This window comes from Xyrauchen texanus, chromosome 27, assembly GCF_025860055.1.
Source record: "Xyrauchen texanus isolate HMW12.3.18 chromosome 27, RBS_HiC_50CHRs, whole genome shotgun sequence".
NCBI lineage: Eukaryota > Metazoa > Chordata > Actinopteri > Cypriniformes > Catostomidae > Xyrauchen > Xyrauchen texanus.
The window spans coordinates 3,478,484-3,506,462 of NC_068302.1; the positions used below are offsets into that span (position 1 = coordinate 3,478,484).

Here is a 27,979-nt window from a genome sequence, read left to right on the forward strand (position 1 = left end):
TGCTTTGCTGTCAGAAACGGTGCAAGTCCCAAACCAGGCAGTGATGCAGCTGATCAGGATGCTCTCAATAGTCCCTCTATAGTCTATAGAATGTAGTGAGGATGGTGGGTGGGAGATGTGCTTTCCTCAGCCTTCTAAGAAAGTAGAGACACTGCTGGGCTTTCTTGGTAATAGAGCTGGTGTTGAGGGACCACATACTGATGGAATTTAGGGAGCACTGTCTTGAGATTAGCATGGTTGAAATCTCCGGCGACAATAAACAGTCCTTCAGGGTGAGCGTTCTGCAGTTCACTAATAGCCCCATACAGTTCACCGAGCGCTTCCTTAGCGTTAGCGCTGGGGGGAATGTAAACTACATGTTATAATAACTGGTGAATTCCCATGGTAAATAAAAAGGCCTGCATCTAACAGTCACAAGCTCCACCAGCGATGAGCAGTAACTAGAGACTAGCATAGTTATTGCACCATTCCGTGTTGCTGTAAACACACAAGCCACCACCTGGAGTCTTACCTCACAGAGCTGCATTTCTGTTGGCACAAAACAAGGCGAGCCTGTCTAGCTGGATGGCGGCGTTCGGAACTCTGTAGCTGAGCCACGTCTCCGTGAAAACAAAGACACAGCAGTCTCTAAGCTCACGCTGCGTAGTCTGCTGGAGTCAGATGTAGTCCAGTTTATTGTCCAGGGAGCAAATATTTGAGAGCAGGATAGACGGGATAGCCGGCCAGCTAGGGTTTGTTTTTAGCCTAGCATGGATCCCCACCCTCTTGCCGTGATTTCACTTCCTCGTACACCACTTACAACGTCCCCTCCCCCGGTCAACTGCATCAGGTGACTCCGAGGTCTGGAGGCCTGGTCTCCGCAGCAAGCTGAGTTCACGTAGCTTCTCCTGCAGATCATCATGCAGTTATGAGTGTTATGGATCTTAAACCTAATGAGATTTTGTGGGATCAGCTTGACTGTAAGGTGCACGAGAAGTGCCTGACAAGATAGCCACATCAATGGCAAGTGCTACAGGAAATGTGGGATGAAATATCACCGAGTATCTAGACAAACTGACAAACTGATTTGTTTTTGCATTTAATATGAATAGTTTTAATAACAAGCAATGTTTTTTAAAGACTTTTTATGTATAAAAACATATTAGTGCACTAAAATAATATATTGTTTAAAGATTATATAAACAATCAAAATAGTTTTTTCTTTTACACAACTTTACCATGCTATCAGTTTCTGCCAAAACATAATACATTCTAAAGTGATTTTTACTAAGAATAAATCTGTGGTAACCTGTTATTATCAACCACTGACAAACAATATGTTTGTATGATACATGGTTTGTTTTTTATTTCAGCGAAAATCATCATAAATCAATCTATTTAAACACAATAGAATAGAGCAATTTACCACTAATCTAAACCATTTGGTTGAGAAAATGTTTCAAATAATTAACAATGACATATCAAACGTTTGGTATGTAGTTGATGTATCTTCAGTAAACCCTCTGAAACCATATATATATATATATTATAAATAAATAAAAAATCTTGCCTTTGAAAGATTCACAAATAAGTCCCACATCACTTATTTCACTTCTGCTTTCAAATCCTGAAATTTTGTGAAAAATATTTTTACAAAGTTCCTAGAAACTAAAGCAATATTTAAGAGGAAAAAACATAGGAATGTATTATGTGGGCCCTAATGTGTGGAAAAAAGCAATTAAATAAATTTCAGAGGTATCCCTTATATTTTTGCCCTTTTTTGGTGCTATAGAATCTGACAGTAACCTGCAGGTGTGGAGTGTTAGTGAGTGCTGTGTGCCTGTGGCTTAATCCGCCACTGCATGCATGTGATTTGTGGGCGTGTTTAATTTTGGCAGGAGATAAACCAGACATACATCTCATTTCTACAGGCATTTGTGTTTTCTCTCCTGTCTGTTTTAAATGGATCCTATACACTGCGTGATGACTACTGGTGTTTTTATCTTATTAATTAACTTGGTAACTTCTGACAGCAATGCTCCCAATATAGTAAGTATAATCCTAGCATATATATAACACAATTATATAAATAATCTCATGTTTTGATGGCTCGTTTGTTCCATCAATTAATAATTTTGATATTCACAGGTTGCCACATGTAACCATACAACAGGTAAGTGTTACAAAACATAATGAATTTATTAAGTTGCATTAAGTTCTTTCTTTCTTTCTTTTCATATCAATCACAGAAAATAAAAGATCAAAGTTCTTCTTGTTTTTTACTGTAGTTGCAGTGAACAATTAATATTTTTTTTTGGTCTCAAATAAACAAACTTTTTACATGTAATTCTTTTCTATTTCAGATGCAACTCTGGGTTGGTTGAAACCAGTTAGTTTTAATCCTTCACCCTTACGTGAACTGTCTGTGCAACTGAGTGAATCTGAAGCATCACTCGTTATAAAGTGGACCATTAATATTGACAGTAAGAGATATTTTCTTTGGTCTCTTGAAAATGTATTATAAAAGTATGATGATAATTTTTGGATCTTTGTGTCATTTTAAATTTAGTGGCATTTGCATCTGGAATATTTCCAAAAATGAAACTAAACCTTTTTTTTTTTTTTTCAAATAAAGTCTATAAATTGAGTTTCATTTTTTTAAAGATTAGATTAGAAATATTACAAAAATAATGAATGAAAGAGCGACAGACACTAGTCAAAGGCATTTTGCAAATGTTATTGTATTTTTAATATTGTTATGTGGAACCTATAGGATCACTTTACTATACCTACTTTTTTGCATATTGTGGCAGTTTCCTGATGAAATGAACACTAGAGAGGATACAACATAATGGACATTTATTCCCTTTCACACAAATCCCAAGTAAAACAGCAGATTATCTGTTCATAAACATTTACTTTTCACCCTGTTCCTGACACAATGCTATCTTATGTCATCAAAACATGTTTACTATAGTGCTTGAAAGGCAATACGTTTTATCGTTTGTACTACATATACAACTACATTTACAAGCTTGTTCGAGTGCAATGAAATTACGTGGATGTTGACGTTGCACTTGTGATATAAAAGGACTGGGGTACGAGTCCCGAAGAGCATGCGAGTTGACATGTGAGCTGAAAGTGTGGTCAAGTTTAGGTTAAATGGTTAGGGAGGTAGGTTTTGTTGATTGAAAACTATTTGGGAGAACATTTAAACTCACTTTTAGTGCCACATAGTGAACATTTCACCTCAGAACTGGCGTGATATGTGTAATTTAATTAAGTAAAAATGTTGCCAGTCACATAAAAAAGATCAGGCTGAGAATTGTCTTATGTCTTGTTCAATCTATTGTTTGTTAGTTTGAAATCATGAAGCTTGATTATTCAAATTATAAACACATATTATTTTTTCATTATTTTAAATGATTTCTATATTGTTTATAAACTGTATTCACCTTTCAAACCATCTAGCTTTCCAGATATGTTTGAATCACTTGAATTATTTTAACATTTATACTTCATTTTATTTGTGGTTAGGGTTAAGGTTAGGTGCTGGTTAGAGTATGGATTAGGATTAGGGTTGATAACCCAATTACATCAAGTACAAATTCAGCATGCACAAGTGAACAAAAATCAGACAAATAAGTGAGCTTTCTTGTTAAAAATAATATCTAAATAAAAAATAATAATAAATATCTGGTAGCATTTTGACTAAAGTATCAGGTTGTTCAGAGAAAACCATTCGGAGAAAGATTTGCTCAGGGAGGAAGATGAGTTCAGTCTTCTCAAGATAACACTTTGAGTTACATCCGGTTTGAAATGTCAGAGAGATATGAAGATCTCTGAGATTGCAGATGAGGATATTAAGATATGTTGTTGAGCATCACTGGCTCAGCAGTGATAAGAGATTGCCTGCCATTGGGTAAAGCTTTAGTTTTATCTGGTGTATACACATCTCTTCTATGAGCACTTGACACTCATTAAATAAATAAAAATAACTTGTATTTTTATATTATTCTTGTTGTACTCTAATCTGTCTTGGAAAGTATTTTCTTTTTTTTATGCATTTGAAACTTTGAAATGCAGCACTTGTTGGACTACTGTCTCCGCTTATGTTGTATTATTATTCTTTTGTAAACACTTTGGAGATCAGCGTCTGCCAAATGAATAAATGTAAATATGTAGGAGAAAATTAAAGGTCCCAGCCAGGGCCGGATTAGGTTTGTAGGGATATTTGGTATGCAACATTTAGAAGGGAATTTAGGGTCTCGAAATATGTGAGCTATGAACGTCATGGTTACTGTTGTAACCTCCTTTCCCCGATGGAAGGAACGAGACGTTGTGTCGATTGTATTGACATAAGGGGTCTCTTCTGAGAGCCTCGCATACCTCTGAACTTAAGAAAAGGCCAATGTCAAGTTGGCAGACAGAATTTGCATGCAACGCCCCCGGACATACGGGTATAAAGGGGAGCGGGGGAGCAAATGTCAGACAGGTTTTCACAGAGGAGCCGAGAATAAGGTTACGACGCATTACAGTGGTAGGGATAGTGATGTGGCAAAGGGAACACAACGTCTCGTTCCTTCCATTGGGGAACGGAGGTTACAAAAGTAACCATGACATTCCCCTTCTGTTACTCACTTGATGTTTTGTCGATTGTAGTGACACAAGGGGTCCCACTTCAAAACGCCATGCTACCCATGTTACGTGACTGCCGAGCCAGGTGCAAGCAGGCTGCTGCGTGCTAGATGCAGCTGGGGCGGCTGCATATAACCCTCTCCAACACCTCCAATGAAAGGTGTCATATACTGCTCTTGAGGTTCTCAGCACCCATACGGGAACAGGCGACATGACTTTTATGGGAGCCAGCTGGCCAGCCACGCCTTTTCTCTCTCTATGTTTCTCGTCATAGAATTAAAAAGCGGCTGGGGCTATCTTAACACTATAGATGCATCTGGGAAGGCTGCCTTTTCCTTTCCTATTCTGTCAGAGGGAAAAGGCCCTGTGGAGACCACAACCTGCCCAGACTAAAGGGAGGTAACTTGCGGCTAATACACACAGGGGTTGTCAAGCCACCTGTGGACATGGTGCGGTGGTAGATCCTGCCTGACAAGGAAGGAGTTGCTACAGACATGGTGACCGGGGGCAGCGAGGACTGCCCAAGGGAGACGCAGGTCCTGCCAGCAGGGGGACCGTATCGCAGAAAATACATCACAGGGAGTTGCCTGAAGCGGGAACTATGCCTGTGGAGCCCAAGTCCAACACGGAGCACTCAACTCGTGGTGGGTCTGGTGGCGAATTCCTCCGCCGAATTTGCTGGCCAGAGGGCTAGGGAGGAAGAGCATCCAGGAAGCAAGAGCTTAGTGGCTAACCTGGGAAAGAAGGCACACTGGATCAACTTGGTGAAGGGCACAAGGTGCAAGTGGAACACCCGGTCGAGCACCAATTTGCGAACAGACGCCACTTGAGGGCGTAAAGCTGCCTGGGGGAGCTCTGGCTCGGTTGATGTCTACGACTGTAAGTGGTAGACCGCTTAAGTCTTCTGCATTCCGGCCAGTGGCCAGACATGGAGGTTTCAGAGGTCTGGGCACGGTGCCAGAGGGTGTCCCGTCCCTGAGAAAGGAGGTCCTTCCTCAGGGGAATTTGCCAGGGAGGTGCTGTCACGAGGAGCATGAGATCTGAGAACCAGGTCCGAGTGGGCCAGTAAGGAACCACTAAGGTGACCTGTTCCTAATCCTTCCTGACCTTGCACAGCACCAGCGCAAGAAGGCTCACTGGGGGAATGCGTACTTGCGCAGCCCCCTAGGCCAGCTGTGTGCCAGCGCGACTGTACCGAGAGGGACCTCCGTTAGGGAGTACCAGAGCAGGCAGTGGGAGTTGTTTTGGGAGGCAAAGAGATCTATCTGCCGAAGCGGCCCCAAATCAGCTGGACCACCTGGCAGTGGAGCCTCCACACTCCACTGAGACCTGTCGCGACAGCGCGTCTGCCATCGTGTTGCGGCCACTTGGGAAATGAGTGGTGAGCAGCGACCTGAGTCGCGGCTAATTCTAAAGGAGGAGATGGCGGGCCTTGGCTATTTATGTACGCTACCGTGGCGGTGCTGTCTGAACAGATCAAGACATGCTTGTCCCGAATCAGCGGGAGAGACCCCTGCAGAGCGGGAGAGACCCCTGCAGGGCAAAGAGTACAGCCAACAACTCGAGGCAGTTGATGTGCCAACGCAGGCTAGGCCCCATCCAGGAGCCAGCGGGTGCGTGCCCGTAGAACACAGCGGCCCCAACCCAGTTGAGAGGCGTCTGTGGTGACCACGGCATGTCTGGACACCTGCTGTAGGGGGACTCCACGGTATGTGCCGCAGTGCCATGCCCATCATGGGACACGAGTCTGAAGCCAGTGCTGAAGCAGTCTCATATGCATTGACCCGAGCGGCGCGACCGAGGATGCCATATGCCCCAGGAGCCTCTGGAACTGTTTGAGAGGAGCCGCTGTGCCTGGCTTGAAGCGAGTGAGGTACCTGAGCACTGACTGCGCATGCTCAGTCATGAGGAGCGCTGATATTGAAACTGAGTCTAACTCCATGCTGGGAAAAGAGATGCTCTGAACCAGAGAGAGCTTGCTTTTTTCCCAGTTGACCTGAATCTCCAAACGGCTGAGGTGCGCGAGCACCTGGTCCCTGTGGGTGCATAGAGTGTGCTAGTATGAGCCAGTCATTGAGGTAATCAAGTATGCGGATGCCCACTTCACGTAGCGGGGCAAGGGATGTGACCTTGGTGAAGACGCGAGGAGATGACGGGGAGGACCTTGTACTGATATGCCTGGCCGTCGGACGCGAGCCGTAGGGCGCTCGATGCTGGGGCTGAGAGCTGGGCCCGTTTGACGCGGAGCTGCCTGGTTTAGTTGCAGGGGGAGCGCCCTCAGCAGGCAGATGGGGCACGGGCAGCGTTGAGGTGGTGGCACGAAATTATGTGAGATATAGCTTCCGTCTGCCTCTTCACTGCCGAAAACTGCTGGCCGAATTCATGAGTGGTACCCTGGCCCAAGGAACCAATCAAGTAGCTGTGAGGGGGGGGCGGATGTTTCCAGTCCACCTCACGCTCGCGGCGGCCTGGGAAAGCATAGCCGACATCCGTGCGTCAGGCTCAGACTAGGCGAGCAGACCCGAAGGTGGCAGCTCAGATGAGTAATCAGCATCAGACGCCGCTGTGATGCTCTCCGACGCAGCGTAGAAATTGTCATCCAATTCCAGGGGCTCAAAGGAGAATGCCGGCTGGCCGAGTGGCAGAATGTGAAATAAATAATCAATACAGTGAAAATGAACTTTATGGAGTCTGATGACAATGCCTTAAGAACTATTTATCCTTCTTTGAGACTACGTCGATTTGCTACTTTACTGATCAGAACCTTTGCCACTGTCATAGCATCTGCCTTCCTGCATGGGGAACAATTAGAGCCCACATAGAAAATATCAACAAAATCATAATACAGTATTTATTCTCCTGACATGATTTCTAGCTCAGTGAAGTCCATCATAATGTGCTGAAAAGGAAAATCATGTGGGGTGGAAGAAGTAAGATTGCTTACTTCACCCTTCCACGTTATTCGCTGTGCAAATGTGACAGTTTTCAACAAAACATCTCTGTAAGTGCCATTGCTGTAAATCCTGGAGCCACCCAGGATGTCTCAATCAATATCATTAATAGCCAATTTTTCGGGACATGTTCTGCCACATGGGACCATTTAAAAAAAAAAAAAAAACCTTGGATACAACAAAACGGTTTGGCAATAATATGGCTTGTTTGGCTTGGTGTGCCTTTAGACACCATCTTTCACTCCCTCTCTCACACCTCTCACTCTCACAACCCCCTTTGACCAAGACTTTGTTTCTTGGCCAGTTTGTATGCTTTGAATTCAAACAATGTTGGTGATAGTTGCGCATAGCCAGAAAAATGTGAGCAAACTGGGCACTGGTTGACATTATTTTTCCTTTTGTTTGTGCAGTGCACACATCTCGGATCTCAATTTCTTTCAGTAATAACAGATTCTTGAGCAGTTTATTTATTAATGTAAAGAGTGATTTGTGAAACACCATAAGGTCTTATGAAAACTTTCAGCTTGGTTAAGGTTTGTTGTTGTTTTATAGTATATGTAAAATAATGTATATTCTTTTACCGCCTGCTGATCAAAATCAGCCCCCAGGCTAGACACATATTAGAGGTATGAGAGATACTGTTGAACAAAGCTGCTTATATGTTTTTGACACTTTTGAATCCATTTCCTGTTTAAAAGGCTTAACATCTATTTCACAGGCAGTCTGACTCAGTAAACACAAGAACAATTAATGAACACATTAGATGAGAGCCCTTTCACATATAAAACCTAAATTACTTAAAAGTTCCAAAAAACATAGTAGGCTTGGAATCTAGCCTCTTAAGAACCTTGCCATTTTTGGGGATTTCCGCCTGGATTTGGCCTACCCAAATTAAAAAGCTTCCCATTCCCACATACTTTGGCCTAAATACACAGTTTTGGTGTCATTTTACAGGAAACCCTTTGAAGTTGCATAAAACACTGCTAAAAATAAAAAAAATTAAATATATGTTGTCTGAACAGTAATAACCCTCCTAAAAAAGAGAGCTTTTTGATTTTTTTATATAAATTCATTTTTGAAAGTGTATAACTCAAGCCCTGTAAACCCTAGCAGCAAGCAGACAGTTTTGGCTGTTTCCACTAGATGTCAGCAAATACCTGAAAAAGGAATTTTGTCTGTATCATGTTTTATTTAATATCTATTTCAATTTATTTGAAGGGAGGAATATTACCTTTTTTGGTGTACTTTCCGCCTACCCAAATCTAAAGTCTCCCCATACCCATATACAGTGCTATAAATGCAAAATCCCAGTGTAATTTTACAGAAAACCCTTTGTCATTACATAAAACACTGTTGAAAGTGGTAAATATGCGCTCTGGTGTCTGGTGAGACGCGTCTGTGTGTTTTGGGCACGTAACCTACCCAGTGATCACTTCACAGTCTGGATGCAATATCACAGCCCCTGATTGGTCTATTTGATCTTGAGAGACATTGCCGGAAAGCAGAGGGTCTAAGCTTTACGGCAATATATGCTTTATCCGGATCAGATGTTTACATATTTTCCTGGATTGTTGAATATCATGTAACATTACTTTGTGGTGTTTCTGCACTCGTGTGACATATCGAGGGATTACTTGGGCACACAACCACAGAAAACACTGAAAAACGGCTCATTTTGCAGAGAATAACCCAAGGTAAAGGATTATGTAGCATTTGTGGCTAACTGTGCTGTCTAGTGCGAGTAGCACGGCAAATATTCAATAATTTCACTTGTATGATTGTATACTTCATGATTCATTCGAAGTGTATTAGATATGTGATTATACCTCAATAAAAAGACTTATTGGAACTTCTTACTGGCAATGAGAGCTTTCATTTGATACATGGTTTGTACATGTGCGTCATATTTGAGCGATATGAGACATATGTATTCAAAAACGCACATAATTATGACCACGACTTTTGATTGGTGGAACTATGTAATTTATTGTAAATAAGTTACTTAGTGTAAAACAAATGCCAAAGTGATGCATATCTCAAGAAAGTAGACATTCTAAGCTTTCAAATGGTACCAGATATGAGCTCATAACTCCTCCGCATACATTTAAAATTGGAAGTACATTATTACTGACGTAATTTTAAATCCCGGAACCGGGATCGTGGATTTTAAGATGCTAGAGAGACACAGGAGCAAACGCACACCTTAAGTTTAGAGGTGGAAGTTAGGACAAAAACATTCAACAGAAAAATATATAACTTCACACTCTTGTACAAGTTTATTTTATTAGCAATGTTTCGGCAACAAGCCTTTATCAAAGTTGATAAAGGCTTGTTGCTAAAATGTTGCTAGTAAAATAAACTTGTAAGAGAACGTGCAGTTATATATTTTTCTTTTGAAAAGCTCAGAATTTAGTCCAGCACTGTGGTATCATACACATTATACCTAAAAAAATCTAATTTAAAACAGAATTGGTTATCTTGTGTTATAGGAATGGAGAAAAAAATTAAATATTCAGGAAAATTATCACAGAAAAAGATGACTGTACGGTTGGCAGATTTTGGGTGACCACAATTCTGAAGCGATGCATTCTAGTAATTTAGTTTGGTCCTCACGTGGCGTTTTTACACTGTCTCCAAATCCCCTCCAAAACTGTTCCCCATCTGTCGCTCACTTCGACATTGTGCCGAGTGAAGCGACACTAGGGGACTTTCTTGAAGTCCTCGATTACCTCTGAACTTGAGAAAAGGCCAATGACAATTTGGCAGACAGAATTTGTATGTCCCTCCCCCTGACATACGGGTATAAAGGGAGGGAATCGTGCAAATGTTCATGAAGCTTTTTCTTCAGAGCCGAGCGGTTGTGCAATCAGTGAGCTGAAGATCACTACTGTTCCGCTCGTCTGCTGTTGGATCTACAGCGCTTTTTCAGCTGCTTTTTCCTTCTCTGCACGGCAGTGCAGCTTTTACCCAGAGTGCTTTGACAGCACTGCTAAAAGAGAGTATATCTAAAAGAGTTTATTTTCTCTAAAAGAGCAATGTTAAGATTTGTAAAGATGCCCTTCCGCCCCTGTGTAGTTCTTGGATGCGGTGATTTCTCTCCGCTCCTGACGGTCATAGATGCTGCCTCGTGTGTCTGGGTCGCGATCACACTGAGGTGGCCTTTGAGTATGGTTCATGTTCTCACTGCGAGAACTTAACCATGGCAACGTTGCGGTCATGGCTTTCCTTCTTTTATTTATTATTTATTTATTTATTTATTTGAGCAGTAACCATTCTGCTCAAAAGGACAGAGCCGAAGCAAAAGAGCTTATAAGAAAAATTCTCTTTGTATTTAAAAAGATTGATGTTTGAACTTCGTTTTATCACTATCTCCAAATTATTCCATAATTGTACCCCATTGACTGTAAGGCTAAAACTTTTCAAAGTTGTACTGTGTTTCTGCGTCCTAAAGTTTAAATCATCACATAATTCATAACAACCAGTACGTTCTTGAAACCTTTTTTGTATTTTGCTTGGTAACAATTTGTGCCTTGCTTTGTATAGAATCTGTACTGATTGGAACTCAACAATGTCATAAAACTTCATGATCTTTGATTTTAAAAATAGTGAGTTTGTGTGGTCCAAAAACCCTACTTTATGAATTAGTCGAATAACTCTTTTTGCAACATTACTATTGGTCTTAATGTACTTTTATAAGTGCTACCCCATATCATAGAACAATAATATAAATAAGGCAAGATCAAAGAACAATATAAAGTATGCAGTGCTTTACTATTTAAAATATGCTTTACTTTAGCAATTACAGAAATGCTTCTTGATATTTTAGTGATGGTATATTTAATGTGAGAATTCCAAGTAATTCTATCATCTATAATAACTCCAAGAAATTTGATTTCATGCACCCGCTCTATAACAACACCCTCTATCTGGATTGCTTCCTGAGCATTGGTGTTACTGTTGCCAAATATCATCATTTTACTTTTACTCAAATTTAGTGATAATTTGTTTTGTTTGAACCACATATTAACACGTTTGAGTTCCAAGGTAACAATTTGACACAGTTGTTGTAAATCATCACCCGATGCAAAAATATTTGTATCGTCTGCAAACAAGATAAATCTCAGTATTTTTGATGTTTTACAAATATCGTTTATATACATATTAAATAATTTTGGACCCAGAATGGAACCTTGAGGTAAACTGCACACAATTTCTTGACAACTCGACTGATGATCTCCTATTGTCACACATTGTTTTTTATTTTTTAAGTAACTGGTAACCCAGTGTAATGCTACCCCTCTAATCCCATACTTTTCCAGTTTGTTAATCAATATATCATAATTTATTGTGTCGAAAGCTTTACTTAGGTCAAAAAATAACCCTATTGCATATTTCTTGCTATCAACAGCATTCGTTATTTCATCAACTATATCAAAGAGTGCATGTGAAGTTGAACAATTTTTCCTAAAACCAAACTGATTGTCTGAGAGTAATTTGTTTCTTTCTATAAAGCTATCAAGTCTAGAATTAAAAACCTTCTCTAAAATTTTTGAAAATTGTGGTAAAAGAGAAACAGGCCTGTAGTTAGTAAAGAGATGCTTATCTCCTGCCTTAAACAGAGGAATCACTTTTGCTACTTTCATACTATCAGGAAATTGGCCAGTTTGCAATGACAAGTTACAAATGTATGTTAACGGCTTACAGATACTTTCAATAACACATTTTAAGGTCTTCATATCCATATCATAGTGGTCTGTCGAGGTTTTGTTTTTACACCTTCCAACAATGTCCAATATCTCATTTTCCTCAACAGGATTAAGAAACAATGTCTTGGGATTTGTGTCTATTAGCTCACAATTATAGGTCTCGACATTTGAAATTTTTTGCAATTTCTTAAAGAGGATGCCACTCCAGCTGCCCCCCGCATCGCTCCTTCGTCCCACGGGATTGATAGATCCCCACGAAGCACCCGCCCTCCGGCACGCTCGTTGACAGTCTGTTTACTCCCTCGAGCCCCCCGAGCTGGATGATGAATTTGCCACTGCATCGGAGAGTGTCCCGGCATCTGACGCAGAAGAATCAACTTTGGGTCAGCACGCCCAGTCTGGGGCTGACGCCCAGATGGCAAACATGCTTGCCCGGGCCGCCATCAGCATGGGGTTGGACTGGAACCCTCCATCCTCCCCACAGCCTTCACGGCTAGTCGATTTGTTCCTCGGGTCTGGGCACTGCTCACAGCCACTGGACAGGCCGCCTCCGACCTGCATGCCATCACCAGGCCTAGGCACTCAAAGATCTGCACTTGGGTAGTCATGACCCTGACGTGTTGCAGGAACTGTGCTCTGCGACCCACCTCGCCCTCCAGGCCATGAAGGTCACAGCGCGGACACTCGGGCAGTCCAGGAATGTCACCTATGTCTGAACCTGGTCGAGATGCAGGAGGTAGACAAGCCTACTTTCTCAACGCCCCCATCTCCCAGCTAGGTCTATTCGGCTACAGCGTCAATGAATTCGCACAGCAGTTCTCGGCAGTGAAGAAACAGACGGAGACCATTTCCGACATCATGCCCTGCTGCCGTTCCAGCGTGGCCCGTGCTCTGTCTGCTTGCCCAGGGTGTCCAAATGCTAGGCAGCTCCGCCTCAACCTGGGCCCAGCTCTCAGGGAGCGCACTCCCCCGGCTCCCAAACGTCCTCGAGGACCCGGAAGGCTCCCAAGCCTTCCTGAGATGGATGACCCATGGAACGAAACGTTTGCTTCAGAGCTGGTAAGCAGACCACTCTGTCCCCCGGTGGAGGGCCGGGAAGAGAATCCTTGTATGAAATGATTTCCTTTGCCGCACCCCCTTCGGGCTGCGGTACCCACATTCTCAATAAAAGAGTGATTGTGACACCAGTAAATAACTCAACCCAGTTCTTGTTTTTTTTTCATTATTCATATTTCTGTCTCTTGTCTGACCTTCTTACCAAGATGTACCATTAAATTTTCTGGACAGTTTGTCAGCTTGCCTGTCACGATTCACTGTTGTCTGCCCTGTCTTTCTCCCCTGTCATCTGTTCCCGGACTACACTTCCCATAATTCCCTGCTCTTATCACTGCCAGCTGTCCCTCATTGTTCCATGAAGAACGCCGCGAGATCCATATTGTGGTCAGTTGTTCTGTAGCGTTAGAAAGGAAGTCATGAGAGCTGGATCTAGGTGCAGCGAAATAGTATTTAATAAAGTAAACAAGGTTCAGATTAACAGGGTAATCACAGGAACAAAAGAAACATCCACGATGGGAGAAACATAGGAACAGAGACAACATCTACGACAGGACTGGGTCAGTGAACAGGAGGTCAATACATATAACTACATTCAACAACTGACAATACTGAACAGAAATCAGGGCTTAAATACACAAAGACTTATGAGAACATTAAACACAGGTGAGGAACAATGAGAGACAGCTGGCAGTGATAAGAGCAGGGAATTATGGGAAGTGTAGTCTGGGAACAGATGACAGGGGAGAAACACAGGGCAGACAACAGTGAATCGTGGCATTGCCACACCCTCCATATTGCTGCTTCCTCTTTGTGTTGATTGGTTGTAATGTCATAGGGTAACAGAGGGGGTCAGTAGTGGTGGTAATGGAGATACATATGGCATGGATGAATAAACACAGATAAAATGTTCATGAAAAGATGCAGTTTATTTCATGCACAACAATGAACAAAACATGGTACCAGGAGTGGGGTCTAAACGGGGTGCGTTGTGAAAAGTGACATGGATTCTTTGAAGCCACCGAGTAGTCTAAACTAACGGGGAATGTCGACAGCAATTGGCGCACCTTCAAGCAGCAGTTTCAGCTGTATATCGCGGCCATGGGCCTAGAGACGAAGCCGGACACGAGAAAGGTAGCGTTACTGCTAACTATAGCAGGCCCTCAAGCCATAGAAGTGTACAATACCTTTGTGTATGATAATGCTGATGACAAGGATAAGCTGGATATAGTGCTTGAGAAGTTTGATGCCCACTGCTCTCCGAAAAAGAACGAGACATATGAGAGATATGTTTTTCGCTCACGAGTGCAGCAACAGCGCGAACCTTTTGATAATTTTCTGACCGACCTGAAGCTTAAAGCATAGTCATGCAATTTTGCTATACTGAGGGACTCCATGCTCAGAGACCAGATCGTGTTTGGTGTGGAGGATAAAAAAGTCAGAGAAAGGCTACTGAGGGAAACGGAGCTGACGTTGGACGGAGCTATCAAGATCTGCCAGGCAAGTGAGCTTTCGCAAATGCATGTAAGAACATTCAGTGAGATGACGGCGTCGGCGAGCACAGCGAGCGTCAGAGAAAGTGATGACGCGGCTGTAGGTGCTGTCTCCAGTGAAGGAAGGAGACGCACGCAGACCCGACCTGCACAGCGAACAGACGGACAAGCATTTAATTGCAAACGCTGCGGTTTGCAGCATAAGCCAAAACAGTGTCCAGCTTATGGTAAGCTATGCTCTAATTGTCAGGGCAAGAACCATTTTGCAAAGCAGTGTTTCTCAAAAAGAAAAGAGGAGAATAATAGAAAATCTATAAACATAGTGGAGGACACAGATCTGTGTGAAACATTCTTTGTTGGTATGGTTAACTGTGAAGATGAAACAGAAAAACAAGTCAATGCTGTCAGAGAGGATAAGTGGACAGCACCATTGGAGATAAATGGGACTATAATAACAATGAAACTAGACACTGGAGCAAAGGCAAACCTGATCAGCACATCTGACATCAAAGTGATGAAAGTGAAACCAAAAATACACAAAGAAATTACAGAGTTGAAAGACTACAATGGACAGAAAATAAAGTGTTTAGGTACATGCAGGCTGAAAGTGACTGTAAAAGAAAAGTACACCACCTATTCTTCTCTGTTGTTGCTGAGGACCTTGATTCACTACTGGGTGATAAAGCCTGTGAGAATTTGGGGCTGGTGAAAAGAGTGTATTGCATCAACACAGCCGCAAGTACACCAAGTGACACTGTTGACTCTATAACACAGAACTATGAAGATGTTTTTAGAGGTTTTGGTGCACTGCCTTTCACATATAAAATCCAGTTAAAAGAAAATGCACAACCAGTTGTGCATGCTGCACGAAGAGTTCCAGCACCACTGAGAGACCGTTTAAAAAAGGAACTGGACAGGATGACGATGTTGGGTGTGATAAAGAAAGTTGAAGAACCAACCGACTGGGTCAACTCCATGGTGTGCGCAAAGAAAAAGAATGGCGACCTGAGGATATGTATGGACCCAAAAGATCTGAATGAGAACATTAGGCGTGAGCATTTTCAGATACCCAAGCGTGAAGAAATCACAAGTGAGATGGCGAGGGCCAGATATTTCTCAAAACTTGATGCATCACAGGGTTTCTGGCAGCTAAAATTGGATGAAAACAGCACCAAATATTGCACCTTTAACACGCCTTTTGGCAGATACTGCTTCCTCAGACTTCCCTTTGGCATCATCTCAGCATCTGAGATATTTCACAGAGCCATGGAGCATATTATAGAGGGACTAGATGGAGTTCGGGTATATGTTGATGACATTATCGTGTGGGGCTCCACAGTCCAAGAACATAATGCGAGGCTGACAAAAGTGCTGGAGCAGGTACGCAAGTATGGATTAAAGCTAAACAAGAGCAAATGCCAGTTTGGAGTTGAGGAAATCATCTTTCTGGGAGACAAGCTCTCTGCACAAGGCATTCAACCCGACCAAGAAAAAGTCAATGCCATAATAGACATGCCAAGGCCTACTGACAAGACTAGAGTGTTACGCATCATGGGCATGGTCAATTTCATAGGTAAATTTATTCCAAATTTATCCGAAAAAACATCTTGCATCCGTGAACTCCTACACAAAGAGACTGAGTTTAATTGGACAAGCAGACATGAACTCGAATGGCAAAAACTCAAAGAAAGACTGACAACTGCACCTGTGCTGGCATTCTACGACCCGACAAAGAGGATCAAAGTGTCAACAGATGCCTCAAAGAACGGAATTGGTGCAGTGCTTCTACAAGCTGAAGGTGAGCATTGGAAACCAGTGGCCTATGCATCCAGGTCCATGACAGAGACTGAGTGTCGATATGCTCAAATAGAAAAAGAATGTCTGGGGCTAGTGTTTGGCCTGGAGAGGTTCCACAGCTACATTTATGGCCTACCCTCCTTCACAGTGGAAACAGATCATCGTCCACTAGTTGCCATTATCAAAAAGAATTTGAATGAAATGTCACCAAGGATTCAACGTTTGATGATAAAAATGCAGAGGTATGACTTTGAGCTGATCTACACGCCAGGAAAACACCTGATAATAGCAGATGTGCTTTCACGAGCACCTACAAGTAACATCGGAAGTACCACTGAAGAGGATGTTCAGTGTCAAGTAAGCATGGTGTCTTCTGCACTTCCGATATCAGATGCAAAGTCCAGACAGATAGCTGTTGAAACAGCAAAGGATACAGAGCTGCAGTGTGTTATTAATAACATGAAAAATGGATGGCCCATAGGTTCCTGTACACAGTTCTATCACATCAGAGGTGAACTCAGTGTCATTGATGGACTGTTGCTGAAGCAAAGCAGAATTGTCATTCCACTAAAGATGAGACAGGATGTACTACACAGGATCCATGAAGGTCATCTCGGGGTCAAGAAATGCAAACGGAGAGAGAGATAAACAGTTTTTTGGCCTGGAATAAACAAGGACATTGAGAAATTGATCAGTATATGTGACACGTGTCAGAAACACAGGAACAAGCAATCCAAAGAACCTATGCTGGTAACTGAGGTCTCAACAACGCCATGGCACAAGGTTGGAATGGATTTGTTTCAGTTTAAAGGAAAGGACTACTTGGTGATCATTGACTATTACTCAAACTTTCCGGAAATGGCTTTGTTTTCAAAAACATCATCTAACTGTGTCATAACCCATGCAAAATCCATTTTTGCCAGGCATGGCATACCAAACACTGTAATGAGTGATAATGGACCATGTTTCAGTAGTAAAGAATGGCATGACTTTGCAGAACAGTACGACTTCAAGCATGTGACATCCAGTCCTCTGTATGCGCAGTCAAATGGAAAAGCGGAAAAAGGAGTCCACATTCTCAAACAGCTCCTAAAGAAAGCTGCTGACAGTGGCTCAGATCCTTACCTTGCTCTATTAAGTTACAGAGCATCACCACTGGAGTGCGGACTGTCACCTGCTGAATTGTTGATGAGTCGAAAACTGCGCACCACATTGCCAAGCTACATGAAACAAAACAAAGATTCAAGGCTTGAACAAAAACTAAAACAACAAAAATGAAGCAGAAGTCATTCTATGACAGGACAGCTAAGCAGCTTCCACTTCTGTTGACTAATGACATGGTCAGGATCGAAAATCCTGATGGTTGGAAAACAAAAGCAACTGTTCTTCAGGAAGTAGCTCCAAAATCTTTCACTGTGAGGACTGAGGAAGGACAAATATTCAGACGTAATCGCCGCAGTCTTCTTAAAACACAAGAGACTTTCCCAGAGCTCGGCAATGCCCACACTGAGTCTGAGTCCATTTCTCCACCTGTCACAGACTGTAACACCAATGCACATACTCCAGGTGAACATGTGCTGAGAAGATCTACCAGAATAAGTAGAAAGCCTGAGAGACTGAATCTGTGATAATAGTAATTGACAGTAATACAATGTTAAAGTAAGAAATTAGGTACAACAGCTGTTTGCTGGTAGTTTGTTTGGTTTATTGTTGAAATGTTTGCCTTAAAGAAAGGGGGATGTGATGATTGGTTGTAATGTCATAGGGTAACAGAGGGGGTCAGTAGTGGTGGTAATGGAGATACATATGGCATGGATGAATAAACACAGATAAAATGTTCATGAAAAGATGCAGTTTATTTCATGCACAACAATGAACAAAACACTCTTCTAATCTCAGATGTGGTCCTTCTGTTGGAGGAACATCAATTTTGCCTCATCTGTGCAGGCTTTGACGTTAGCATTAATTTATCCAGGAAGAATTTCACCCTAGTGGCAGTCTCATTTCAGCTAACCCTCCCATTGCTCCCCTCAACTCTTCTCTCTTTGTGAAGCAACAACAATATTTATCAACAAATATATTCATCCCTCTTTGTTTTTTCCTTGTTTTTGAGTGACCATAAAATCTTAATTTGAAATAAAAGCAAAGTTTTTCTGGTCTACCTCCAATTTCAAGTTCACTTTAGCAGTTTTTTATTGCATCTAAATACCGTAGTGTTATTTCATTCTATTTCTTTTCAAAAATGGTATATCTTAATATCTCTCTATCTATTCAGTATGAACTTTTTAGTTTCAATAATAACATAATTCTGTGTGTACACAGCTTTTGCTGTAGACACAGAAACACAACAAATAGAACCTTCTTGAGGCTCTGAGGCTCGAGCCCTCAACAAAAACATCAGATCTAAATTGTCCAGAGGCTTATAAGATAAACCTGTCCTCTTATCTTATTATCACCATTTGTCACGGTCCTGTCACCTTGTCAGGTTTGGTTTCTGTCTGATGGGACCATGGCATTATCGTCCTGTCTCATATTTTGTGTACCTTTTTATGTGAGCACATGTGTCCAGTTGTTAGTGACCGTCGTGCACGAGTTACAACCATGCTCTTTCTGGTGATGTCGCAGTCCTGTCACCTTGTCAGGTTGAATTTTTGCCGAAGACCGTGGCATCATCATTCCCTAATTGTTGTGGTCAAAGTGTGTTTATGTTTTGCCCTCATGTGTTTCAGGTGCCACTCGCATGCAGAATCAGAATTTCCATGGGAATCCTGATTGTTTCCATGGAAACACTGATCATGACATCTTTCAGCTGCTAGTGGCACTTGCCCCTTGTTTGTTTCCTGCTTATTTTAATTAACATTTGTTTTGATTAAAAAATACACAGCAGAGAAAAACACAACACATACACAACAAATCAACATTTAACCCCCACAAATATCCCTCCCTAATCACCAACCTCACCCTAACCCCCAGCGAACACTCCTGTGGTCATGTCACATCAAGGGATGTCATAACTTTACTTAATCGGTTAGTCAGAATTTTTGACAATAATTTTACATCTAGATGAATCAGGGAAATTGGATGGTAACTCTTACACTTGCTTGGATCTTTGTAATTTATAAGAATCAGACTTGTCCGGGCTTGTGTCATGGTTGGCGGAAGCTTTCCATTCTTTCATGATTCTGTATAAACTTCTAACAAAAGTGGAGCCAGTTCTGTACCATAAGATCTTAATAATTCAGCGGCAAAACAATCGGACCCCAGAGCCTTGCCTGCAGGCAAGAACTTAATTACACCGCCAAGCTCTTCCAAGGTTATCTCAGAATCAAAATTATTTTTTTTTGCTCAGATGTCAGTTTAGGGAGATCTAATGATTCCACACATTTTCTAATGTCTTCATCAGTAGATGAAGACGTGGAACTATAGAGATCAAGATGCTTTAATAGCATTATTAATATCAATGGCTGAGGAAAATATTTCACTATCAGCAGCTTTCACTGAGGGAATGGTAGAAAAAGACTCCCTCTACTTTATATATTTAGCCAAAAGCTTCCTTGCCTTGTCCCCCTACTCAAAATATGTCTTGCCCTGAATAGCCAAAACTCCACCTTCCACGAATAGTATTCAAAATAGTATTATATCTGTGTTTCAATCGGGTCAATTCTCTGAGGCCATCAGAAGACATTCGGCGCTTCAGCTCTGCCTCGGCACTTTTAATATTCCCTTCCAACTGCACGAGTTCTCGCTTTGCATTTTTTGATGAATGAGGCATACTGTATGATCTGACCCCTAAGCACCGCATTAAGTGCATAACGAGGACCAGTTGATCTCCATATAGACATTGATTTCAGCATTTGTTGGAATTCAGGATTTTGCAAAAGGGATACATTAAAATGCCAACTATATGATTTATTTTTCTCCATATGTGGCAACACCTCTAAACTCACCAGGGCGTGATCTGAGACAAAAATATTTCCAGATGAACAGATGAAGTGAGGGACTTAGACATAAAACATTTTTTTCTAGAATAAATCTTATGGACTGATGAAATCAATTTATAGTACCTACCAGATGGGTTCAAAAGTCTCCAAATATCTGTAAGACCAAGATGTTTACACATCCTATGAAGCGTCAATGTTGCTCTAGGGGGCTTGCATGCTTTTGCTTCACTATCTTAGGGACTGAGTTCATCAATATATTAAAGTCTTCTCCCAATATTATATCATAAGGGGTGCCATCGGCTTGCAACATCCCTTCAATATCTGAAAAAAGCCCTGATCGTCAGTATTAGGTGTGTAAATATTAGCCAAAATCAACCTTTGCCCCTGAATTTCTGCTAAAATAATAATAATTCTTCCTAATTTATCTTAATCTGTTTGAGACTTTTGAATTGTAGATGTTTACTTATCAATGTAATGACTCCCCTTCTCTTACTTGAGACAGTACTAAAGAAAACTTGTCCACCCCATATCTTCCCATATTTTCAGCTTCCTGTGGTTATCATATTTCTTACATTTAACCTTTCTTTTTATTGGGTGCCCCCACCCATTGAGACAATTCACTAATATTAACATTTTTACATATTCGAAAATTTTTATTGTGTGTCAAAAATACAATTATACAGACCACATTCCACATTGGTGCAACAATCAACACCCGAACTTTCCCCAGAACCAAATAAAATAGATGAAAAAAGAAAAACTTTAGCATTAACCCCACGTGTTTCTATACCAAAATTTGTAAAACAGAGAGAACCCCTCCCCCCAGGACTCCTTATTCTTGCTCGCCAAACTGTCATGTACATTTTCAGTACTGACCCAAAATAGAAGAAAATTCCCTAAACTACCAAACTAACCTGGTACCTGGTAACTGGTCATCAGTGTTTTACAACTCAGCATCTGCTTGATAGTTTGGCAACATCCTGCCACGGACAATACTCACTCGATCTGAGATTGTTGTATGTCCCTCTAACTAACAATACTCACTCAGTCCGAGATTGTTGTATTGTGTCACTGCAACTCACTTATCTTAACTTACAGTATGCTGCAGCAAATAACTCAACCGGACTCCAGTTTCTCTTTGTCTCATTTATTAGTATACGATCTGTGAGATCTCTTTCCAGTAGAGACTCTCCCAAACAAAATAACTCTATGCATTTTTACATGCGTAACTCCCATAATACTTGTTTACTTCATTTTGATTGGACATGGTTAGGATTAGCTAAACTTCTTGGCAAGAGATCAACATTATGATATATTGTTATAAATAAAGAATATGATGAAAATTCCAGTCATCGTTAGTTGAATGTTCCAGTACATAGGGTTCAATAATGTCAGATTTCCATTTTCCAGTTTCCCTTAAAAGATTCCACTTGCACTGACCCTTTGCATCTTCTTAGCTATCTTTTACTTAACTAAAACTTTTCCATCACAGTCCCAGCTACTTTTTGGAATAGATTTCATCAGTTGTCTAATGCCGAAGAAACATCTCCAGTTCTTGAGAAGGAGTTTCCTTTTCATTTGTGTCTGTTTATTATAAGTGGAGATCCAGTTCTGAAGTTTCTTTATTGTTAATGTTATAAGTTCTTGTTGATTGACAGCGGACAGCGATGCTCTATCGTGAATCCAGATTATTATCTGCACATAACCAAATTAATATTCATGACCCCCCCCCCATATAGTGAGCAATATACATGCCAGTTCAAGCAAAAACATGTGACGATATGACCTTAAAATTTTAGTTGCAATGTTATTGGAAAACTCAGGCCATGATGAAATTTTACAACTGTAGATGTTTTCTACATTTTCTACATACAATTTTACAAGTCCATCTGACTGACAGATAATAATTATATGTAGCACAATACTATCCCCCATGTCATTCGCCCACACCCTCTATTTCATTTGAAACATTTTTATGTGATATGGTAAAGCATATAGGAACATTTTATTTAAAATTAGCTGATAAAATTGGAAACAAATATAGAAATATAGCTGGCGCATCAGCCACATGCAGTCACTGACTGGTGAACTAATTTCATTCATAAGAGCAAGTGGACTATAATAGAATTCAGGCAACAGCAAGAGGTAATCATGGAAATTATTTTGTCTTTGGTTTCATGAAAAAATTGTTGTTCCAGTCTTCTTATATGTTCAGCAAAAATATTATTATTTTATCGTTTTTCATTGCTTAAACTGTTTGTTTCTAATCCCTGATACAAATTGATTACATTTGTTAATTTTTTGTAATATATAAATATATACAGTACTCTGCAAAAGTATTAGGCACATATGATGCTTCACAAAACATTTGTCTTAAGATGGTTATTTATATTTTCACATTAGTGTGTTAATAGGAAATATATACTTTAGACTCCAAACATTTATTTTGCAAATAGAATAGAACAGAAGAACAGGGAGCCCTGCAACAGATGGCATGGTCCCCACAGAGTCCTCCACTGAATATTGAGTCAGTCTGGGATTATAAGAAGAGACAGAAGCAAACCTTAAATTTTTAAGGAAAAACCACCTTAAGTTTTTCCTTATGTGAAAGGAGCATTTTGTAATGTTAATGTAAATTTTACAGTAGAGTGCTACAGTCTGGTTCCAGAAGTAAAAATACAATTAATTTATTCCATAGACTAATTGATTTTCAACTATAACTTATAAACCTTTAAAGACAGACCTACTGTGAGATACAAGGTTGTTCATTGATTGTGTATGCTAAAACAAAGTTTGTGATGTGATTCTCCTCAGAGCTGGTAGGGTTAGTAAAATTATTGTGGAAAATATTTCAAGAATCCATACTGTTGCACTCTATTAATCTTTGCTTGTGGTCAGGGGCATAGATTCAGGGGGTTTGGGGAGGAGGTAAACCCCCCAGTAATCAAAACAAGCAAGTACAATTATAATTTATACCATGATCAATGGAAATATGGGAAAATGCCCACTGTTCAAACCAAATCTATGCTCTAGAGCAAACTAGAGCATAGATTTAGGCTTTTACAAGAACGTTAGAACTTTATGAATTATAGAAAAACGTACTCATTGATTCAGTATGTTTTCCTACAAGCAAACTTTCAGTTCTAAACTGATGCAGCCACTATTGCTAAAAAGAGTGATAACGACTGTATAATACTTATTGGCTGTAATTTAAAATGTAAAGTTCTGCTTCACTGAAATATAGCGCACCATTTTTCTAAGCATCCGTTTCCATGGTGACTCCGACACTCTGTTGAGAACGCCTTTCAGAGATCAACATGAATGTGCAAGTTTCAAACTCAGCTGGGTTGAGTAAACTAACCCAAAACTGGGATTCTGGAATCAATACCTGCGAATAAGCAATGGTTTGTTTAATCAACTCAGAGTTCAGGGTTCAACTTTACTGAAGCATTGTCATCAGTTGCATTTTTAACCTTTAAGTTATCAAGGAGAGCATCAACAAATTCTGCAAATATACTAGGTGTCATAGATAAATCCATCACAAATTGCACACTAGTATTGTCATTTTGGCCTCTTTTTGATAGAGACACATCTAATTCAGTGGCAGGAGATATCAATATATAAAACAAAGCAAATGGCGCTACGTCCATAATAACAGTGGGTGAATTGTTCAGACCCTTACTAATGAGCAGATTAAGAGTGTGTACAGTGTGTGTGCCCATTTACATGCTGAGTCAGATCAAATGTGTTTACAGCTGTTATGAGTTCATTTGCAGTGTTGTGTTCAGGATTATCTACATGTGGCAAAGCGCGTGAGGCAGCTCTATTATAGATGGAGTCGGGCGGAGCAAATAATTATACCCACGCTCAAAACTCCGGTTGATATTATTTTCGACTACGCCACCTGAGGAATTTCACCCCAAGAAATTAACAACCTCTAACTAAAAGGCACACGCAGATCCTAATCATAGACGGAATCAGAGACAATGGTAATCATACAAAAAGTTTATTAATTGGTTAAAAGACACAATAATTAAAAGCATTGACCAACAATCACGCTCATCTACTTGTTAATTTTATCGTGGGCAACAGAGGAACCCGGGCTTACCAACAGGGGCAGTCTCAAGATATCACCCTTAGGAAAAATCACTCTATTCACCAGTGCACACACACACTAGCACACACTCAGCAACTCATGTCGGAGCAAACCACAACACACAGTGAGGAGGCCACCACCAAAGATCACTCGTCTGCCCCCCCGGGTGCCCAGGTCCTGTCAACAAACGAAAAAAAGACATTAAGAAAGAGCATAGATATGCAAAGAAAACAACATACAGCTATATAATGAATTAATTGATACAACCCCAAGAAGGAACCAACCAGTTGGTCCCTACTCAGCAGTCACAAATCAAAACCCTAAAAAAATAACAAAGACACAGTATAAACTCAAAAGTAAATAAAACAAATGGTCAAAATGGATTCGGCAGTGTAACTCAACCAAATTTGAGTTACAAATTTATACTGTTTTGATAAGTAATACTGTAATACAGTAATTCTCTAATCACCATTAAATTCAAAACAAAGATATAAATTCAAAACTTACTTGACCATTGAAATCAATTAAAGAAATAAACAAGAAAGACAGAAAAAGAAACCCCAAGCACTAAATCACTGAGCCCAGCACAGAACATTCAATTTAAGACAACATGAGCTCGTGGACAGCGTATCAGTCCTGTGCTGGACGCGGGATAAACCGTGGAAACAGAACAGCAGTCTATGATGAAGCAAAGCAAACAGCACTTATGCTGAAGCGCAGGGCGTTGGAGCAATCAGCACATTATGATGAGGCACAGAGCACATACTCATTCGGAACGCCGCTATTGCCCTTAGCGCATGCCTAAAACAAAACAGAGGATGTTATACTGCAATTCATTCACCCTTAGCTTCAAGCTCGAGCAATATACTCATAGCAAAGCATGCTGTCCCAGGATCACTATCCCAAACTATGCGGTGGATGGAGCCAAATGTCTCCGACAAAACTCATTGGCAGGAAACGCAGATAGATCTTACACTGTCTCGATTGTCCACATTCAACTTCCCAGGAGTACACACTCAGTAGACAGCACAGCCAGCGGATAAGCAGCTTTAGCGGTCTTTACGATCAACACAGTCAACACTGCACTCCAGCAAAGAAAGCAGCAGGGCGCGCAGATGACGTCACGGCCCCAGAAAATTACGCACATCAATGAACTGGTAGCCCGTGCTCTTTATACGCAACAGGTGCCAGGCCATTGGCCAAACCTCAAACAAGTGGGAGGGGTGATAACCAGTCCTGCCACATACATATATGAATGTTGAAATCCCTAGCAAAAACAAAACAGTACAAATTGGTGGAAGTTCAGCTCTGTAAAGTCATAAACAAAGGCTGGAGAATATTTCGGAGGCCTATAAATAATTATAAATAAAATACAAGGAGTACCTTTTACCACAACCACCAAATGACACATGCTTGCATTGAAAGACATCTTTAAATATTTCAGCTAATCCTCCACCTCACCTAACAGCTGTACAGACACTCACAAAAGTAAAGTTTGGAGGGGCTTATCTATTGAGGACTGTTGATCTGCACCTGTCATTTAACAATGATTCAATTAGGAACATAAAATCCAGATTGTTGATGGTGATTAGGTCATTGACTAAAAATAACTTGTTCTTAAGTGAGTGAATGTTTAAAAGTACTAACTTGACAGTATCTTGTTTTGGCCTCACAACAATCTCGGATTGACGTCTAATAGGCAACAGATTAGATAGGTTTGCCATATGTCTTGAGAAGGCCTTAGTCTTTCTATCACTTAACATAACAGATATAGAGAAAGCTACAAGCACATCGGGTTCCCGCTTGTTCTGTGTACATTTGTGAGTGTTGCTGCTACCAGAGTGAAGACCTAACACATGTCACTTAGAGCTGTTATCAGTTGTTTGTTGTTCACCGGGAGCAGAAGAAGGACGATGTGTGCCCTGGTGTCGTGGCAGTGGCTGGAGATCTCTCTCAGAAGGACGGGAAGGGCAAGCTGTGCCCGCAGGCTTTGGTGGTAGAGGGGCCTGCTGCTTTTGGTTGGTATTTGGGGGCTCGCTGTAAAGGAGTTCCAGCATTCAGCAGTTCCTCCATTTTCTCAGAGAAGCTCAGAATGGGTAATGTTGGTGAGAGGGAGAAAGCGTGTTGTAACAGGGGCTGTGGCTCTGGTGTTTCTGGAAGCTCAAGTCTTCCTTGTTTTTCTTCCAGAAAGTTGTCCTTGGGTGCTGAATCTCTGTGAGTGGGGCTCAGCCAGGATTGTGTTATTGTTTTCCTTGTGGGATGAGTAAACCGAATGTCCATTCAGCTGCTGAAGTGTTTTCCTGTGGTTATCCAGATACTGAGCAGGTGTTTGTGAGCCATTCAGGTTGAGTGGATTCTGGGAACTCTTGCGCCCAGTTTGTTTGGGTGAAGGCCATCTGATTTAAAATAGTAGCTACCATACACCAGCAGACAAATAGCATCTGACACTATTTATAGCAAGTGTAAATAGCTTCTACAAAAAAGGGATCTACATCAATAAAATAACTATAATTGACAAAAATCCACTCATAACAACAATGAATGTGAAAGCAATATTTACCAATAATTGTGAAAAACTAAATTTGATGATAAAATGTTTCTATTTTCTCACTTCAGTAACGTAATTGAGTGTTATGTAAGTGAAAGTGTACTCACTAGTTAGGTTCCTAAATTTCAATTAAATAAGAATAACACAGCAGTTTAGCCTAATTATGGAACAGTGGTTCAAGACATGATTGAAGAAAAAGACATCAAATGAGGTTAGGTGGTCTGCAATTTTTGTTTTACTGTTGAAGTGGTCCACCACCTGAACAAGTTTGAGAACCACTGGGCTAGACATCTATCAAAGGATTAATGCTTAACATATTAAATTCTGACCTCCTAAATGTAGATGTTCAAACCATGCATTTCTTTTAAATTGAAAGATTTAACAAACATAAAACGCTACTCATAATCCATACCTATCTGGTCATAATATGTCAATGAATGTGTTGCTGGTCAACATGGCCACATGGGAAATCTACATTTGTATTAAGTAAAAGAGATGGAGGATTATTTTGGCAATAGAAGATGTGCAGCAAGTTCTTTATAGCTCTGAAATTTGTAAGTAGATTAAATGAAAACTGTGTTTTCAATCTTAACATATTGTAGGCAGCATTACCAGGAATAACGGCACATGGATAGAGTTGAATGGAGAAGAGATGGATGTTTTATCTTATAAATGTCAGTACCAGCCTCCATTCACCTCTGGGCAAAACAACTTCACTGGCCTACAACAGGTAAATTATTTAATATACAACAATTATAATTAAAATACACAAATTAT

General features: G+C 40.8%; 1 protein-coding gene across 2 annotated transcripts in view; it reads left to right on the top strand.

The window, feature by feature from the left end:
- Window positions 1-1,900: 1,900 nt before the first annotated feature.
- LOC127620834 (interleukin-17 receptor B-like) overlaps window positions 1,901-27,979 on the top strand; it is a 73,619-nt gene continuing 47,540 nt past the window's right edge. For both annotated transcript variants that reach the window (XM_052094094.1, XM_052094093.1), the window contains exons 1-4: window positions 1,901-2,028; window positions 2,128-2,152; window positions 2,343-2,462; window positions 27,805-27,932. In XM_052094094.1, coding sequence (XP_051950054.1) covers window positions 1,942-2,028; window positions 2,128-2,152; window positions 2,343-2,462; window positions 27,805-27,932 — 360 coding nt within the window. In that variant the 5' untranslated portion in view covers window positions 1,901-1,941. The remainder of the gene's footprint in view (window positions 2,029-2,127; window positions 2,153-2,342; window positions 2,463-27,804; window positions 27,933-27,979) is intronic.